This window comes from Gouania willdenowi, chromosome 8 (genome assembly GCF_900634775.1).
Source record: "Gouania willdenowi chromosome 8, fGouWil2.1, whole genome shotgun sequence".
NCBI classification, from domain to species: domain Eukaryota; kingdom Metazoa; phylum Chordata; class Actinopteri; order Blenniiformes; family Gobiesocidae; genus Gouania; species Gouania willdenowi.
This window is the reverse complement of record NC_041051.1, coordinates 4171434-4191636: the sequence shown is the minus strand read 5'-3', so window position 1 is coordinate 4191636 and position 20203 is coordinate 4171434. Positions and strand designations below refer to the sequence as shown.

Below are 20203 nucleotides of genomic sequence, written 5' to 3'. Positions count from 1 at the left end.
TACGACGGGGACTCTCTCCAGAGCTGGAGATGAAAATGAAGATGATGAACCTGCAGAACAACGTCTTCATATGGATGTTAACAAGTGAGCTAACACAAGCGTCGAGCAAACGCTCGCGGCAAGCTAACGTCACGAAATGCATTTTAATAGTCTTTTCGGAGCCAAAAAGACAAAATGAAATGACTCATGAAAACTTTAGACTTAAATTAAATCACGTAGGCCATATCATCAAGGATCTAAAACGAGCACACAACGCTAACATATGAAGACGGTGCAACTGCTAATGCTAACAAAACAATGACAGGGACGTCTTATCATCACACTTTTTAGCGTTATTTACAGTTTACCGAAGTGCTCTGTTCGTCGTCTCCAAAGATAGAAGGAATTGAATCCTCAATCAGACTAAGTCTTTTGGCAAATCCTTCTTTATACTGGTGGAGGTTGCTGAAGCAGTCATCCTTGAAGTGCTTCGCACACACAAAAATGACCTTACCCACAGATGTGGGTACATTTCCGTGAAAAATAAAACTCAACCAGGCACTTTGAAAAGGTTCTGATGCTGGGAGACGGTGTAATGAAGCGTGTGGGTTATTACATCCAACAACCGAACATTTTGACTTATCCTCTCGTAACTTCGGCATCCTTGAGCTTTGACTACAAAATCGCAGCGAGAACTAAAAATGGCAGATCGCTCGATGTGTTGGGCCTGAAGTTGATGTCCTAATTTGGCAGTTCCGCTGCAAATACTGTGATGTCATTGTTCAAAAAATGTAATAGAGAATAGAAAAATCGAAACAGATAGAAAAATATGACCAAAACAGAATATAAAGATATCAACGGAGCACCTGAAGAGATTAATTTGAACTTTTCTGTACTTCTAAACACTCTAGATATACAACAAAATGCATTTAAGGGCTAAAAAAGTGGATTTAGCATGATATGTCCCTTTAAAATAAATTGAAATCCAGGATTACATTGGCACAAAAGGTTCAGACGCCCACACCAAAAATATTAAAACCTATATTTTCAATGATTAGGAAGCCTAACAAGGTAATCAATGGATTGGAAATATATAAATTAGATGATAGATATATGTTTTTAGTGTATTTTACAGCTGATTTAGGACCCATTAGCATTAGAGATACTAACAGAATGCTAGCACAAGAGGAAGGTTAACTTTTATTAGGTTATTTATTTCATGCATTGTAATTGTGAATAATTGTAATTTAAATTTGGTAATTGAGAATGTAATTCTAATTGACTTTCTGGGGATAAAAAACTATTGCTACACAGCAAAAATGCCAGTGTTAAATTAACATTGAGGGTGTTAATTCTAACACTTAAAAAGTGTCTATATGCGTCCACTTTTTTCAGTGTTAATTTTACACTTTCAAAAGTGTTAAATGTGGTTACACTGTCCGGTGTTAGAAATTTAACACTGGCAAACACTCTGTAGTATTGATGAAACTTACACTGGTGTAAGTTGACATAATTTTAGCACCAGTCAGAGTTGCAAGATTCAACACTAATGTCATTGTTACAATAATTAACACTACCATTTAACGTTCAAATACAGAATATTGTACACTTGCTGGTGTAATTCTTTGAACCAAATTTACCACTCCTTCCACTCCAACCATGTAGCCATGTAACCTGCAAAAATAAAACTACATACAATGTAATAAAGTTCAAAAACTTTTTATTTTTTTGTACTTTTTTGGAACTCTGCAAGTACCCCCTCCAACAAAGATGTTTAACTATTGATTATAACACTGTACGGCACAATGTACATTAGCTCAGAGTCATTGGCAAACTGGCGGTCATACGGTCTGTAGTAAACAAGATCGTCAATACAAACCAATGTGAAGCAATAACGGTTTTCCTCGATTGCAAACGCATTTAGATGGTCATCAAAATACAACGTTGAGACTTTACAAGTGAGAAGATATGCACTGTCATTTGAAATAATTATTCTGACAATCCTGTTGAATAACAGCATCTCATTGTGGACCCCAGTGCATACGTACATCCCAACCTGATACTCAGTACCATAGTTTTTGACCCAAGAGGTTGTGGAAACAAAACCAGTCTCATAAAATGTTTGAGCTAGAGCTTCACTGCCCTCCAAATCACAAACCGAGATTTCATTTATAGAGCCGAATTCAAATCGTTTGAAATAAAAGTTCTCAAAATGAAAAGCTAACTGGTTCTGATGTTTCTTTGCTAGTGTTTTGGTGATATTTTTAAAGTTCTTTAAAGATTTTTTTAAAAAGTTGTGTTTTCCTTCAAACCTCATACACCACATGTGAATGAGTGGCCCAATTTTTCTGATGCAACGAGGATAATGGATCATTAGGTGGTGCTTTGGAATCAGATTTCGCTCTGGAAAGAGATTTTTAAAGAGTCTGTGATGATCCATAATCAGATTCTTCAAATAGCACGTCATACCATGGGTTACACTCGGTGCAAATACAATATTCACAATTTGTATGAGGAGTAGCAGCAAGTTCCAGCAGTCATCGCTTCGACTAATCAAATCTCCAAACATTAATGGGGTATTTCGTAAAAGGCACCAAGACTGAATGGCATTGAGCCCAAGATCTTTGCCATTATCATCCAATTTTAACACACTTGGTTTGTTTTTTCTCTGAGTGTATCCATAGTTAAAGCTCATAACTCTCTCCAACAATGAATTTGAGGATATGAAGTTCTTAATCAGGTACTGAAACAAAAGCTTCAACTCATACTGCACCACCCCTTCCAATAGATCGTGCATTATATCAACTGCAAAATTGTTTGAAGTATTGTACAGCTGAAGGGAATTGAGTAGGCAGGTTCTTTTGACACCATATGTATGAACTAGTGCAGGATTATGTTGAATGGCACTGCAGTGTTGTGAATGGAGGTCTTCTGAACGTAAAGTTAAACCGGGATGATCTTCACTAAAAACGGTCTGCAACTCTGTCTTATCAGTTAAACAAAAGCGACAAGAATAATTGGCACTAAAAGACTCAACAAAGCCAAACAGGCCATGTAAAGCCAAGTTATCACCCGTCACCAGAAAAATTGAACCTTTAACTGGGGAAGCAGAAAACGGAAGCAGCACCCCTTCAGTCTCCAAAACCTTTAGATCATCAACAAGGGGCTTCAGAATCGGATCAAAGCCATACTTTTTTAAGTCCTCTGAGTGAAAGAGAGCAACAAGATGAATGTTCATCAACACTGAATTTAATTTAGGTGGCAAATTTCTCAATATAAAATAAATGCAGCCAAGTTTGTGCACACCTTTTTTTGAGCCCAGGGGATTAGCAGTTTCGAAATCGTCATAGTAGAGCTGGATCTGAAGTGCATATTCTTGCCGTGAAAAAAAAGTATGATTTCTGAAATAAGAACCGTCATTAGCATCTCTGTAAAGTCCCTCCTGATGGATTTTTGCTTTCATAAAACTGCTGCACAGTTCACTGTTCTGAAACATGGATGAAAGTGAGCCCATAATGGGTACATACATGAATTTATCATTGACAGGAACTTGCCTGTAAGCACCTGTTGTCTTGTCTCTACGAAGGTCAAAGCGGACACCAAGAATATGCTCTACAGGTTCAACTATTTTCCATTTTTTCTCAAAATATCGCATTCTTTTAGATTCTGTGTTAAGACATGAAAATGGATTCTGCAGTTGGCCAAAACATTCCTGAACCTTTCCCAATGTTTCACTCGATGCACCAGATGATAAACATTCAACAACAGTTTCTTTTGTATGTGTGTGGATGTCATTGACCAGTTCCTCCATTGAACCAACTAAAGATTGGACAGTACTTTCTGGGATTCCTGAGGATTGAACTTGAGCAACTATAGAGCTGCACATGTCCAGTATTTGTCTTCTTTCAATTGGAATGGGAGCCATGACAGTCACAGAAGGATCCACATTGACTGGCTCTGATGTAGAGGGTCCAACTATAGCTAAAGGTTCAAAACTGTCCCCACCTGAATCAACACAGTCTTTGTGAGCTCGATTTAAATGCCGTTGATAACCAGAATAAGTGCAAAACACAAATGAACATCCTTGTTCTCCACATTTCAAACGCAACGACCTCCCAGGGTACAAACCATGCTGAAACTTCAGATGTCTAAATAACAATGAACAACGAGAGTGGCGTACATTGCAGATGAAACACCTGTATCCCCGCATTTTTCCATGCAGGCAAAGATGTGTACCTTAAAGTTCAGTATTCAGAAGTCTTGCTCGGATTTCCTTGACTCGCGGGCTCTCCTTCATGCTGCCAGTGTCAATGCCGTACACTGTGGTCTGAATGAATGTGTAGAAGTTGAGCAGCGCCTCATCGTAGGACACAGCAAAAGCGAAGTGAGCCTTGAAGAGCTCATCAAAGGCGGCGACTACGGTCTGCACTGAGCAAGGGATGACTTTCTGATCCAGGACGATGTAGAAATTTTGCAGGCTGTTTCTTTTTTTTACTCGTAAAAATGGACTGAGCTTGACTCAAAACTACAAAGAAACATGGTTTTGGTCAAAATAGTGAAAACTATTTCAAATTCAATTAGTGTAAATGGCCACCTTAAATGAACAAGCAAACACGTTTTTTTAAGTGCATGTTTGCTTACCCGTGAGTCTCTACCATGTCTGCCGCAAGTATGTTCACCATTTTTCTTCTTGTGCCATCAGAAAGGCATTTTTTTTGGTCATATTCTTTGAATATTTTCTTGCCACCTGGTTTTGATTGTAGGGCTGCCTGGACAATCTGAAACAATCCAAAACATCCATTTAACACATATAGTACAAAAAAAAAAAAACATATATAACCTGTGGTTAATGTCTGCATTCGCTTCTACTGGCTTGACCAAGGGGATATCCCTTTGGCTCACTTGGTAGAGTGTTGGACTGCCATTACAGCGACCAGGGTTGGATTCCCGAATGGGGCAAGTTTGGAACTTGTTACACACACACATATATATAAGAAAAAAAACACTTACATCTCTGGCTACAGTGCTGTCAGGCGGTCCTTCAAGCGTTTGTCTTTTCCGAGCTCTGGTTGATTTCAGTATTATTGTGCTGTTACTGACAGCTATGGCATTTAACTCCTCTCTCACATCAATGACTCTACAGACGTGTGTCTTTAAGCAGGTTTAATGATGTTCGAAAAGGTGAAACTAAAAGGATAAACAATATATAATTACCACATGCTTACAATAATAAACAAAATACACAACACAGTAAATAATATGACATGTAACAAGTCCACTAATTAACACATGGAAAGCGAGCTGACGCCATTTTTTGGACTTACATAGTTCAAGTGAAATTAACAACACAATTGGCATTACTACGACATATTTTACTGTATTCTACAAATAATAAGAAACATAATTGTGACCATCTTGTCACAAACAAGATAAAAACATATACCTGTGGGCTTTACAATCTGTGGTAAATAGGTTGGATTGAGAGAAAAGTGAATAGAGGTATATTGAGTGATGAGTAGCTAGTTAGCGTAGCATAGATTGTTCATTGGAGATTTTATAGTATAGACTGGGTGTGTCTAAGGCATTTTTTGATTTTCCCTCACAGTGGCAGGTCAGGAGAAAGCAGGGGTTTAGTTATTCTTTAACCCAGGTGATTTCAGCCTGGCTATGTGCGTGCTCTCATGAAACCCACACACGCAAACACACACACACACACGCTCTGATGACTCAGTAAACCCTGTGTAAGGGACAGGCTTCAGTACCATTCAGTCAGCCCACATCATAATTTCGACATTATTTACAGTATTGCCTATTTTATTTCACAGGACCATTCACACTCACGCAACTGCATTATATTACTGCTGAGGCTGTCAGCATATGAATAAATTAATGAAAGAATTAATGACTTCATTCATCAGCGCATACGTAGACTGTCTCTCCACAGGCTTCATCAGCTGACTGTAGATAAGATATAAATCTAAAAGATTCAAATTACTTAATTACACTTTTTACTATTATTCTAAACAACAAAAACAGATAATTGACCATTGAGTAGTTTTTAAAAAGACTTTGGTTGTTCCTGATGTCAGAGCAGTTTACAACTGTCGGTGTAAAGAATATAGAAGCCAAATGTGTGATTCGGTGATCGTTAGGGCACTTGTAATTTGAAAATTAGACAAATTTATTGTGATTTGCAGTTAAAAAAAAGCGTCTTAATCTTAAAGTTGTACGAGGTTTTGTCATTTTTGGCCCAAAGGTACTAGCTAAACAGGGCCAATAGAAGCTATCATGATCAGATAGTGGTTCTAGCATTAATGAGATTTAAAAACAAAATACCAGCACACTAGATTAAAACATGCACAATCTGCATGAAAAGCTCAGGGTCTAAAATCTCAAACCCATGGTTGTTCTACATATCTATACTGTATTGCAAGAAATTTCTGCGCGTGTGTGTGTGTGTGTGTGTGTGTGTGTGTGTGTGTGTGTGAGATCGAACAAAAAAAGCAAACACACTTGGGGAAAGTTGAATACTGATTGGGATAAACTGTAATCTTCCTGTGATGTTTCTAAACTTACATATTAGACTACTGATTAGTTAGAGTTTGGATGATAGCGATCAGCTCTTCATACTCAGTTAGCAACTGCTATGTTAGTAGCAATGACTCAGCAATTCTTTTTTATGACCCTGCGTTGGATTTGCAACATATCTAATGATTACAGGCTGTAAATCCCAGTCTATAACTTGACTGAACTGGGCTTTTCAGCATATTGGTGGTTAGCAGAAGTGAAAGTAACGAATTACAAGTACTCACGTTAATATAGTTGAGTTGCTTTTATGGGTACATGGGTAATTTAATTCATTAGGTTTTCACACTTAATGTTACTGAGTAAATTATTATTTTTTGCTTAAAAATGATCAACAGACATTGTGACACTTCAAAAAATTAAATGACCAGACAATTTTTCCAATTACAATTGTTATTTTCCCAGTGACCTCAAAAACAAAATTTAAAACCAGAGGAGACCTGGCATTCCAGGCTGTAGCTCCCAGACTCTGGAATAACCTGCACCAGTCTCTCAGGGAGCTCAACTGTGTGGTCACTTTTAAAAAAACTGTTGAAGACTTTGCTTTTCAGAAAAGCTTTTAGTTACTGGATTTTAAATTTTTATTATCCTTTAATGTTGCTGCTCTTAAGATGTTTATGCACCCATGTTTATTATTCTATTATGATGTTGCACTTGTATTTTTACCACAACTCTGTACAGCACTTTGTGATTTTATCTGCAAAAAGCACTTTATACAGTAAATAAATTACTTACTTACTTACAATTGCAATTATGTTCTCAATTACTAAAGTTTAATTACAATTCATCACAATACTGAGTGTTTAATGAAAAAGCCAATAAAACATAACCTTCCTCTTGTGTTAGCATCTCTTATGATAATGAGTCAGTTTTGACTCATGTCTTAAAACAGCTGTAAAATACACAAAAAAATATTATCTATCATTTCAACTTTTTTTTGAATGATACAATGATCCTAAGGATAACTAACAGGTAAACTTGATATGAAACATATTCTAATAATGGTTTACTAGATAGCTCGATGTGTAAACCATAGCACTATAACACGGTTCCCCAGTTTTGTGTTTAATTACATTGTAAATGACAGGTTTTTTTATAAAATTGTCATGCCAATTACAATTAGTCAATTATCTGAATTCAATTACAATTCAGTTATGATTACAACAGCAACATATTTTTGCAATTGCAATTTCAATTATGACATAATTGTACCAATTACAATTATAATTGACCCCAACTCTGCTAGCTGTTGCTGCTAATGTGGGCCAAACTGAACCATGGACGGTATAGGAGACAGTCCACAGAAAACACCACGAGAGAGAGCCTGATGATGATGACACACATCTTTCTGACATATTTGCATTTAAACATAAGAAAGGCGATAGTATCATTATACAATATATAATATTAATACAATAAGTTGTACAAAATTTGGTCTCTTCTGTTTTAGATTTCTACATGAGATGTTTACTGTATGCAAGGGAACCGTGGCAATGACTTATTACCAAAAATAAACGTGGGGGTGAAAGTAACTAGTAACTTTTACTTTGAGTACTATTTAATTGAGCTACTTTTCACTTGTACTTGAGTATTTAATGTATAACTTACTTGTAATTGTACAACTTGAATCAAGTAACAGTACCTCTACTTGAGTAGGATACATCAGTACTTTAGTACCTCTGCTGGTTAGCCTTTCCCTAGGTTTTATCATATTAAAAAATGGTCGTGCGTTTGGGACTTGGCTGTAAAAACGTAGCATTGCGGTATGTTAGAGCAGCTCCAGTAAACGTATAGTTCTTATCTGTATTTTTGTGGTTCACTTTCTTGAATGGTGAACATTTCTTCATCACTCTTCAACCATGACCAAGCTATAGCATAGAAGACTAACAGATGATTGGATTTCTGCCCAGTCATTTCTCCTGTAGACTCCTTCATTTAAGTAAACCATCTTATTCAATCAATGGTTCCAAACTACTGGGTCAGATCATATTTTGCTTGTTATTTTTCACCTCTTTGAGTCATGTCTTTGCACTTTGTTTTGTAAAATATTTCCATAGTTGGGCAGAGTAATGATATGGAGTGCAATGGTCTAAAAATGACACGCCCTCTAGCAAACACATGCTTTTATAGTACTATTAGATCAGTAACCAGACTAATTAATTTATTTTGCCCTTAGGCCAAGTTATTTCAATCAACAGAAATGAAAAATGAAAGTTTCAGCAACCTTCAAACTTTTTCTGTCATATGTGTCAAGGACCATCTGTGCTTTCACAATTAAAGACAGAGACAAAGCTTTAAAACGGGCTGAGTAGTGAGTACAGCCTCGGCACGCGAGTATCTTACAGATTCAGCAAGGATGTTTATCATCACTGCATAAGAGATATTAGAACATAACAAACCCTTATATAATGACTAGTTTTAGCCATTCAGTTTGTGTGTTTTTAATGGCTACCAGGTTCAATTTGTATGTGTGAAGTAAAGTCTTGTCTCCACTGAGGAGCAGTTTGGGACAAATGACATTATGTTTGTTTTAAGATCTATTAAATGCTCTTTCTGTCCTTAAGGATATTTTCTCAGATAAAATATTTTTCCTGACTACTCACCAGCCCAGTGTGACACTGAAGAAGTAAAACAGATTTCAAGCACAGGTTAAACCTGTTCAGTGGCAGGATTTATTTAAAGAAAACGAAACAATACTTTCCCCCAAAGAGCCACTGCATCAATAATACATAGATAAGCACATGCTGGAAAAAAAAAAGACGTTTGGGGGCAAGAAAATATTTTTTTCATTTTGTGATGGTGCTGAAGGTCCAACTCATACCTGTTAACGATCCCGTTTTGGCCGCGAAACTCCCGTATTTTACCCCTCTTTCCCGCCATCTTCCCGTATTAATATTTTCCCATAAATATCCCATATTTTAATGTAATAATAATTAAAAGATGCCTTACTGAACTAAACGCCGTCACTAGCCTCACGAGAACTGCCTCCTGAAATGGCCTGAGTGACAGTTTTCGCGATATCAGTGCTGACAGCGGCAACAAACCTGGAAACAACTCGGAAGAGAGATGATGAATGAAGACGTTCTGGTGAGAAAAACAAAGAACTTGTGTAAATACGTTGGAAAATGGAACAGAAAGTTTATCTTCCTAAAGACCATCAGGATGTGACAGTTACATGTTCTGTTAATAACTGAGATTTTAACGTCTACCACAGCGGAAGGAACAACGTAAGTCACCATGAAAAATCAGCCAATCACAAGCTCCACAAATATACACTGTTTTAAAAAAAGTGTTAAAGAATGTAAAGTCTGTAATAAATGTGTCTAATAAGTCATTAGTGAATACCAGAGAACCACATGAGTGATTATGAGAAATTATAAGAAAATATATAATGAAAATAAAATGATAATCTTTAACTTAGAGAAGCAATGTGAAATTAACAGTAAATATGCAACGTGTTGACTTGTATATAAACTGTAAGTATATTAAATAAACACATGCTTAATATATTCATTTATGTTTTAATTTAGGCTGTTTTATAATTTAGAAATTAGGGCTGGGTGATATATCGAGATTTAAGATGTATCGAGTTTTCTATTATATATAATAGCTTATTTTATATCAAAATACTAGTTTTAAGAGTCACTGCTTTTACTTCTGAGAACAGAGTCCTAACTCAGAGCTTCCCCATAACAACCCATATTACAGATTACATATCACTCACACATGCTGTCCCTTACAGGAGAAAAAAACCAAAAGTGGCACATATTGTGCAGCTGTTTGTCAATAAATGAGCTTGTGATTAACTATTTTTTTAGTGCGTTATTTTTTCGTGTGATTAATTCACACAGACTTAACGCGTTAAAGTCCCGGCCCTAATATACTGTATGTATATTTTACAAGAGATAATCTAAATACTTCAGGCACTGTGAAGAATGAAGTGTTAAGTCTCCATTTCTGATTTTGTCTTCATATTTCTTTGTGTCCAGCCCCTGACACCTTTGATTTTAAGAAGTTTTTTGAGATGGTGGGTCTGAAGTCTAAGTCCAACGACGATGTGAAAAAAGTCTTCACGGTGCTGGATGCTGACAACAGCGGCTTCATAGAGGAGGAAGAGCTCAAGTGAGAAACTCAACCGCACAAAGAAAAACAAGAAACAAAAAAAAATAAATCAATTTTATTCCCTCTCTCTCTAGATTTGTCCTGAAGGGCTTCGCTAAAGATGGCCGAGACCTGACAGACAACGAAACCAAAGCATTTTTAAAAGCAGCAGACAAAGATGGAGATGGCAAGATCGGAGTGGATGGTAAACAGTGAACACTAGCATGCAGTTTGATCACTGGGAGCCACTGGGAGAGCCACTGGTTCACCCAGCGGGAAAACAACCCACATTAAAGCAGCCTTTGGATCCCACAGGGAAATATACTATTTAAAGCCGTGTTTACATGCTCAACCTTAATTACTGCCTGTTTGTCTGATGTTTTCATGCATTTTGGAAGGTTTCATTTCTTCTAAGCATCATGATATTGTTTGGGGAATTGTGTTAGTTATGTCACAAAATATAACGCAGTAAAGCTTAGACGTTAAAGCAAGAATTCATTATTTGACATGCAAAACAGAAACTAGTCTGAATAAAGTGATTTGATGCCCAGATATTACCGTGACATTGATGATACAAATATTACAGTTACATAATGTTTTGATTAAAGATTCAGATTTTATGAGGTTTGAATTACATGCCCGGCTTCTTCCCTCTCATTTGTCAAATATCAATAACATATAAAAATACACGTTCCATCCAGCATTTTTCTATTTGTAAACCACAAGCCATGAAAACAGTGATTTCCTGTGTCAGTGACACTAAATGGTATGCAGCACCCCTGTGGCTGCAATCATCTTTGGTTCCACGGGTTGAATTTTGATTAACAGACTTGAAAAAAGTGCATTGTGTCTATTAGACGCACACAGAAAGTATTCAACAGAAAATGCTCTCTTCAGCTTCTCTCAACTGCTACAGTAAAAAGCTCAAACATGCATTGTGCATTTTATTAAACTTACAGTGCCCTTTGGAAGTATGTATTCATATAGTGGGAGGAGCTTAAGTAGAGTTGTCAATTATGGCCTAGTTCGTATGTGTTTGAAGGTTGGATGTACAAAGAGGTGTACAGTATATACTCTGTATTCTGTAGTGTTATAAAGGGGTATATTTGCAGGTGTAAAGTAAAATAGTGTGTGCAATTTCCCTGGTTTAATTCTATTTAATTAATAATTCTTAATGTGTGTGTGTGTGTGTGTGTGTGTGAGACACACTCGCTACTTCTCCGTGGACTCATGCACACACTCAGTGACTCACATCAGTTGTCTCACAAGTTGTGAAAGAGCCTTAAACTATCTTCCTCTCTCTCACTCTGTGTCTGCTGCGATTGGCTCTGGCTGCACACGTGACTCTAACTCGCCACTGTGATTGGCTCTGGCACACAACTGAGCGAAGCTGTGCAGTGAAATAGATATAGATGGTGCGCTAGCGCCCCCTCACACACTGAGGTCAAAAGCTGAATAGGTTTCATGTTCTTTTGAAGTGACCAAATTACTCCAAAATATCGGATGCACAAACTTGTGGTATTTGGAAGCTGTTGACAAAGTTTCAGGTTGAACAGACAGTGCACCGGGGAGATCTTCGCTCCACACACACACACATATCGGTATCTGTGTCTAAATTTGCCAAAAAACATTGAATATGAGCAAAGAAGCCTTACCGTAGCGACAAGAAAAATGGCGACGACAGAATAAAGTTTGCGCACCTGCACGAGGCTTGAGTCTCCTCCTCGATGGAAATGAAAGGTGTGGTCAAGTTTTACACTGAATAGTGTAAAAGATCCTACACCGAGATGACCCAGCGGACCACGAAGCACAGCAGGTTTGCAGCCAGCACTCGCCTCTACTGGAGCAGATGGAGGCGGAGCGACAGACGTGGCAGCGTCGCTACCACGGAGGACTATCGACAATGCTAAAAATAAATGAATACAAAAAAAATGTAAAATAAAATAGAATACAATTATACAAAAAAAAAACATATCGGCTAAACCAGGCAGGACGCAGTATCAATGCTTGAGGTTTGAGGATTAATGTGACCTTAAAATTACTGTTAACAGGAGCTTAAGGATGTCGTTGCCTCGGGGCCATTTTGATAGCGTGTTTCGGTACCCATCCCTATTCAGGACCAGTAACTTCGACAAAAAAATAAAGAAACTACAACTCAACTCAAAATATCCATTATGTTTCTGTGAACAAATGTTAACTTTAAGACTTTGAGTCTGTATATGTGTCTAAATTTGCCAAAAAAACATTGAATATGAGCAAAGAAGACTTACCGTAGGGACAAGAAAAACATCAACGACAGAAAACAGCTTGCACCTGCACGAGGCTTGAGTCTCCTCCTCGACGAAAATGATGGGTGTGGTCAAGTTTTACACTAACAGTGTAAGACCCGTTTAACAATGAAAATCCACATCAACACTCACACTACAAGTGTCAATTTTAATCAGTAAAGTGTAATATTAACTCGAGATGGTGCAAGATACAACTTACACCAAAAGATTAACACTGGCAGATTTGCTGTGTATTTAATTGTAATTGTAAAAATGCCTTGTAATTGAATGTGGGTAATTTAAAATGTAATTGTAACTGAAAAATATAATTGACCCCGAACCCTGTCCAAAGGTAACAAATAGTCCCATTCATTTAGGTTTGTAGAAACCATTAAAGAAACAGTGAGACAATCTTTTAGCAGATATAAAATGAACTGATTAAACATAGTATTTTCAATGATAGCTATAAAAAACGACAGTCAGAATGTGTCTTCTGCATCTCCTTGCCGATGGTGGACAGCAGTTTGCACAGGACCTGCAGGAACTGATCGTCATGGTTATCAAGAAGCTTTTCGGTCAATGATCATGACGAACACTGTGATCATTTAGAGCTTAAATAACTCGGAGACTAACTTGATATTGCCAAGCGAGCGTCTCTTGGCCTTATTTTTAGCATCTTCTAACTCTTTCCGGAGACGCTGTTTCTCCTCCTCCTGTAAGGAAAAGAAAAAATAAAAATCAATGAAAAACAATGAACTACATGATTTCAGTTATAGAATAATGAATACCAAGCACATTACCCCAGAGGATGCTTCCAAGTCTTTTTCTTTCTTCTCAAAGACCTCATTAGTGTCTTTGTCTTTTTCAAACTCCTTCTGACATTGTTTTAGAAGGAGCTTGCGAAAACCTGCTTGGCATCCTGGATTTTCTTTGAATTAAGAGTGACTAGTACAGTGCCCGTCAGAAGTATGCATTCATATGGGAGCATAAGGGGTATATTTGCGGGAGTAAAATGTGGGTGTAATTTTCCTGGTTTAATTCTATGGGACATGTGCATGACTTCAACATCACTTTTATATTTTTTTTGTTTGGTGTACTTTTCTGTAATGTATGTTTTTTGGAGTCATGTGCATTTGTGTATCTTTCTGTTGTCTTTTTGTGCATTTTGTGTATAATTATTGTTTTTGTTGCCATTGTAGTGTGATTCAGGATTCATTTTGTGTATTTTTTGTATAAATATTTAGTTTTGTGTATTTTTTGTATAAATATTTAGTTTTGTGTATTTTGAGCCATTTTCATATTTTTGTTGTATTTTTCTGTAATGTATGTTTTTTGAAGTCATCAGTATGTGTATTTTTTTTATCTTTCAGTGTGTTTTTGTGCATTTTTTGTATAATTATTGTTTTTTTTGTCGTCATTGTAGTGTGATTCTGGAGTCATTTTGTGTATTTCAGTTTGTTTGTTTTTTGGTGTAGTTTTTCATGTTTTTGTTGTCATTTGGTTTATTTTTCTGTAATATATGTTTTTTGGAATCATTTTGTGTGTTTTTGGAGACTTTTGTATATTTTTGTGCACTTCTGTTGTCGTTTTGTGTACTTCCTGTATAAATATTGTTTAGGTTTTTTTTTTCCATCATTTGTACATTTTTTTTATAATTATTGTTTTTGTTGTCTTTAGTAATGTGATTCTGGAGTCATATTGTATCTTTTTTTAGTGTAGTTTTTTGCATTTCAGTTGTCTTTTGTGTATTTTTTGTATAAATACTTTGTTTTGTGTATTTTCAGTCATTTTCATATTTTTGTTGTTGTTTAGTGTGTGTGTGTGTGTGTGTGTGTGTTTGAGGGGGGGGGTTATCCATTCTAAATTCATGTTCACCAGTCCATCCACGTGTACCTGCCAAACTTTCACTAAACTTATCTATTTTCAGTTGTTAGGTGTAGTGGCAGGTGTGACGTGAGTGAAGCTGCAGTGATCAGGTGATCTTCACTATGTAGCACCGTCTACGTAACATGTAAACACTTAGATCTGACTCAGAGCGTAACACTACAGTCACTACCACGCTACGAACAGATGTCGTGACACAGACTGTAACCTAAACGGTGGTCCGTTATACACTCAACACTCACATACCTGCACGCATGTCACGTAGACGTTGATTGATAGTGAAGCGCACCTGATCGACGTGTGTGTGTGTGTGTGTGTGTGTGTGTGTGTGTGTGACTACTGAGACTCTAATCTCCTCCGTTGGTTCTCTCTCACACACAAGCGCCGCGAAGAAATGTTGCAGCTTTCAACACAGCAACCATTGCCGTCAATAACTTCCGGGTGAGGTCTGTCCGGTCTAATTAGCGTATGGTCAAACTAACATGAAAATAAACATTTTTAAATGTCATCACCAAATAAGGAACAGTAAAAAATTATTTTTCCTCAAAAGAGAAAAGAGAAGTCCACGGGAGCTCTTTCACACACCGGAAGTGAGCTGTGCAGTGAAATAGTCATAAATGGTGCGCTGGCGCCCCCTCACACTCGGAGGTCAACAGCTGCCGTCCAGAAGTGAAATAAAATTAAAATAAACATTTGGAAATGACAAAATTACTCCACAATAACTAGGGATGTAACGATTCACTCAACTCCCGATACGATTCGATTCACGATACTGGGTTCACGATACGATTCTCTCACGATTTTTTCATTTACAAAATGGGACTGTAGACAAATTTTTTTTTTGGGAAAAAATTAGAAAATACTGTATTATTTTCCTTTTAATTTTCATTGTCAAAAGAATTCATTGATAAACTATTCAAAACAATGCAATTTAACTAAAAATAAATCTTGAATTAAATAAATAATGGAATAATACAAATGAAAATGAAGCCTATTAATTTAAATTCTGGTTCTATAATAAACAATGCAAAACTGCATAATAGTTTTTCTTTCAAAAGTGCAACTGAAAATGTATTTTGTGCCTTAACAATTGGACTTTAAAAAAAAAACAAAAAACGTCATTGCACTGTTTTACGTCATATGTTTGGACCAGCAGAGGGCGCTGGTAACACAGTGGTCGGTTGGCATGCAGATATTCTAGCAGTGAAGAAGAGAAGCTAAGCTAGCAGACAGAGCTAATAGAAAAACGTGACTTTTGCAGATATTCAAGTAATATTACAGATATTCTTTCGGTGCTAAAGGGGTAATGAATCATTTAATAACAAATTTAAGAGTAGAAGGCAGCCAGAAAGAAAGTATTAGCAGACTCCGCCCGCCGCCAACGCTTCCGGATAGCGCCCTCTGCTGGTTAAAAAAGTACTGCGATTCAATTGTCAGAAAATCGATATCAACCGTGATACCTATGAATCGATTTTTAACTGCCTTACGATTAATCGTTACATCCCTAACAATAACAGATACACACACTTGGGGTATTTGGAAGCCTTTGATAAAGTTTCAGGTCGCACGCACACACACATGTATGCACACAGACCTTTCCGTCAATATAGTATAGATATGAGTCAGTGAAAATTACCTGAAAATGTATTGCCACTTAGCTTAAGCATTAGCACGTTTAGTGACAATCTAACCCAAACATCTAGTCATCACTATGGGACCTTTGTCAAACTGACTCTTTCTTAGAAATATGATTAGCAATAAAAATTGTGTTATTTTTATTTTTAAATCCACCTTTATTGTTATTATCATTATTATTACTAGTACAGTGCCCGTCGGAAGTATGCATTCATGTGGGAGTTTAAGTAGAGTTAATTATGGCCAAATGAGTATGTGTTTGAAGGATGGATGTACAAAGAGGTGTACATACTCTGTACTCTGTAGTGTTATAAAGGGGTTTATTTGTGGGTGCAAAATAAAATAGTGTGTGTGATTTATCTGGTTTAATTCTGTGGGACATGTACATGATAAATGTGTTTGTTGTTTTATTTTTCACTCACTTTTATATTTTTTGTTTGGTGTATTTTTCTGTAATGTATGTTTTTTGGAGTCATTATGTGTGTTTTTGTATCTTTCTGTTGTTTTTGTGCATTTTTGTATGAATGTGTTTGTTGTTTTTTCTACTCATTTTTATATTTTTTGTAATGTATGTTTTTTTGGAGTTATTATGTGTATTTTTGTATCTTTCTGTTGTGTTTTTGGATAATTATAGTTTTTTGCTGCCATTGTAATGTGATTCTGTTGTCATTTTGTGTAAATATTTATTTATTTATAAATATTTATTTTTGTGTATTTTGAGTATTTTTGTAGTTTAGTGTATTTTTCTGTAATGCATGTTTTTTGGAGTCATTTTGTGTGTTTTTTTTATCTTTCAGTTGTCTTTTTGTACATTTTTTGTATAACTGTTTTTGGTTGCCATTATAGAGTGAAATAGCTTGTGTGTGCTCCCGTGAAATGTTTGAGACGCTGATAACCAAACTCTATAGACATTGTAGCGTCAATCAGAAAAGTAACAAAACTAAGCAAAACAAAACGTAAAACTCCAAACTACATGAGTGAGTAAGTAAATTCAAGTATTATGTACAATTCGGCTGTCTTTTTTTAAAAAACAGAAATAATTTTTTACCTTTGAACCGAGTGGTCAGAGCTTAGCTTCCATGCACGGCACCGCAGAGAATCTGCAGTTTTCCAGATGGAGTATTGAACGGGTTGGGAAAGTTGTCTGCAAAAGACTCACCAGTGACTGATGGTTTCAAATGATCTATTCAGAGAGCTCCCGTGTCTCTGTCTAAACTATCTTCTTCTCTATCGCTCGTGTGTTTACAGTCCGTGTCTGCTTTGCTGTGTGCGCAGCGATTGGCTCTGGCCGCACACGTGACTCTTGCTCGGGTGAGGAGCTGTGCAGTGAAATAGATATAGATGGCGAGCTAGCGTCCCCTCACATTCTGAGGTCAAAAGTTGAATAGGTTTCATTTCGGGGCAGTCCAGAAGTGAAATAAATCCAAAATAAACATTTTGAAATGACCAAATTACTCCAAAATAACAGATGCACACACTTGGGGTATTTGGAACCCGTTGACCAAGTTTCAGGTCGATCTCGCACCGCGTCGGGGAGATATTTGCTCCACAAGCATTCACGCACACACACACACACACACACACAGACCATTCTTGCTTTTATGGGTAGATATTTATTTTTTTCTCCAGCTACAGGTGGAAAATTCCACCTTTAGGGAAGTTGTTCTTCCTTTCTCCCTCTGTTATGACTGTCCAGTTTGGGGATGGCGTCCCAGTTTCAAGCCAGTTACAGTCATCCACCAGGTTCCAGTTGTTTCTGTCCTTATCCAGGCCAGACAGACTAAAGTCCTCTTCCAGGCGGGGGTAGGACCAGGTGAATGGGGCAAAGCCCACCCTACTGCAGTTCTCTACGATGGCCCTGCTGGTGACGTGCACATACACCTGAGTGTTGGTGGTGTTGTGGATCCGCAGCTGCTGACAGGGAAAGGCCAGGGTGCTGTTTGTGCAGTGATCTATGAGGACTGAGCTGGCCACGGGTCCACACAGGATCTCACAGTCCTCTATGTGTTTCAGGTGCACCGTGCTCGGGGAACCAAACAGGCGAACCTTGCAGTGGGTCAGGTGGGTCAGCAGCACAACCTGTTTGCTGATCTCCTCTGAGGTCTTGGTCACAAACTCGTTGCTGAGGTTGGAGATTCCACACTGTTCACGAGTTGGTGGTGCAGATGCATTACGGCGTTCAGCGTCTTCTAACCTGGCCTGGTGTCGTTTCTGGAGTCGCTCCTTTACTTTAGCAGCATCATTTATTTCAATAGTTAAGTCACCTCCGTCTTCCACAGCAGGGTCCATGTTTATTACTGTACCGGAACAAATGAATGAATTAACTTTGTGTTATAATATATCATTTGTAACACTATGTCTTTTTTTCTAGGAACCATTACAAGCAAAAGTCAAACAAATGATAGTTTAACATTGAAAGCAATTCTTTTAAAACAAGCTAAAACATTTCCACAGCTGGGTCCAAATTATGCAAATTACGCAAATTATGTTAGGGAGTATGTGAATAAAAATGAAGAACAGCATGACAACAATGGAAACTAGAATATGAAGAGAGCAGCAGTTAGGAGCAGAGGTGAAAGTAATGGATTACAAGTACTCACGTTACTGCAATTGAGTTGCTTTTATAGGTACTTATACTTTTTAGAGTACATTTCTAAATCAGTCATTTTACTTGTACTTAAGTATGATTTAAATTATGTGAAGTCATTTGTTACATTTCTACACCCTAACGTTAATGAGTAAATTATTATTTCTTGTTTCAAAAATGATCAACAAACATTTTTAGTTTCACAGTCAACAATCAAATATTTGATACTTCTGAATAAGATGTTTTCTTGTATCCTTACAGAATATTATTTTTATTATCATAATATTTGTGAACAGGATAGGTTAAATTCAGAGACAAATGTCACTGTAGGGCTACATTGTATATGATATTACATTATTGTTTTATTAAGTGTGCAGGATTAGGGGGTACATGGCTTCAGGTTAAATGTCTGAAGCAGGGTTGGGGTCAATTACATTTTTCAGTTACAATTATGTTTTCAATTATCCATGTTCAATTACAATCCAATTATGATTACAGTGACCATTTCTGTCCCCAATTAAAATAAATTTACAATTATTTAATTATTTTATATCTTCAGAAAGTCAAATACAATTACATTTTCAATTACTAAATCTAAATCACAATTCATCACAATTATTAAGCCTTTAATAAATAATATAATGAAAGTTAACCATCCTCTTGTGTTAGCTTTCTGTTAGCATCTTTTATGATAACGGGTCCTAAATCAGCTGTAAAATAAACTAAAATCATATATCTATCATCTCATTTATTTCCTATGTATTGATTACCTTGTTAGGCTTCCTAATCAGGACATCTTCAACAGCCTCTTTTTGGTTCAAACCCTTCTTCTTCCTCATCCTCTTCCTGTTCTTCTTCTGAAGCCCATAGACAGCCGCTGCAGATGGAGAGACAAACCGTCTCAGATCAGCACAAATGATTCAGAAATAAGTAACAGAGGAGAGTGAGGGAGAAATTCACGTGGCACAGTAGTTTCTGTGAGGGTGGGGGGAGCAGTCTGCGGAGGGAGTTCCTCTTTCTCCAGGGGGGGCTCCAGCTGGTGGAGTGCATGTAGGGTTGCCAACTGTCACGTATTCTCCGGGACACTCCGTATTTGAACCTGAATTTGTTTGTCCCATACGGGACTCACCTTGTCCCGGATATTGACTGCAGTTTACTACTCCAA

At 37.0% G+C, this 20203-nt stretch overlaps 3 protein-coding genes across 4 annotated transcripts; 1 reads left to right on the top strand and 2 right to left on the bottom strand.

Moving 5' to 3' along the window:
* Window positions 1–2859: 2859 nt before the first annotated feature.
* LOC114468147 (uncharacterized) lies at window positions 2860–12433 on the bottom strand. The gene is made up of 5 exons (XM_028454860.1): window positions 12366–12433; window positions 4990–5166; window positions 4621–4757; window positions 3017–4504; window positions 2860–2910 (listed from the first exon to the last, which is right to left on the bottom strand). Exons 4-5 carry the CDS (start codon window positions 4187–4189, stop codon window positions 2860–2862), a joined length of 1224 nt encoding a protein of 407 aa, XP_028310661.1. The 5' UTR covers window positions 4190–4504; window positions 4621–4757; window positions 4990–5166; window positions 12366–12433.
* On the top strand, window positions 10544–10902 carry LOC114468083 (parvalbumin, muscle-like; the record flags this gene model as incomplete). Its single annotated transcript, XM_028454762.1, has 2 exons — window positions 10544–10686; window positions 10761–10902. Coding segments are annotated over 2 exons (264 nt in total), but the record flags the coding sequence as incomplete, so codon positions are not given.
* A 5629-nt stretch (window positions 12434–18062) lies between the features above and the next one.
* On the bottom strand, window positions 18063–20119 carry LOC114468509 (tubulin-specific chaperone C-like). 2 transcript variants are annotated; one of them, XM_028455462.1, is made up of 3 exons: window positions 19999–20119; window positions 19809–19915; window positions 18063–18748 (listed from the first exon to the last, which is right to left on the bottom strand). In XM_028455462.1, the coding sequence occupies exon 3, from the start codon at window positions 18738–18740 to the stop codon at window positions 18081–18083; it is 660 nt and encodes a 219-aa protein (XP_028311263.1). In that variant the 5' UTR covers window positions 18741–18748; window positions 19809–19915; window positions 19999–20119; the 3' UTR covers window positions 18063–18080. The 2 variants fall into 2 exon arrangements, with proteins under 2 accessions (XP_028311263.1, XP_028311262.1); XM_028455461.1 differs by lacking the exon at window positions 19999–20119 and having other exon boundaries at window positions 19809–19939.
* Between the last annotated feature and the right edge of the window lie 84 nt (window positions 20120–20203).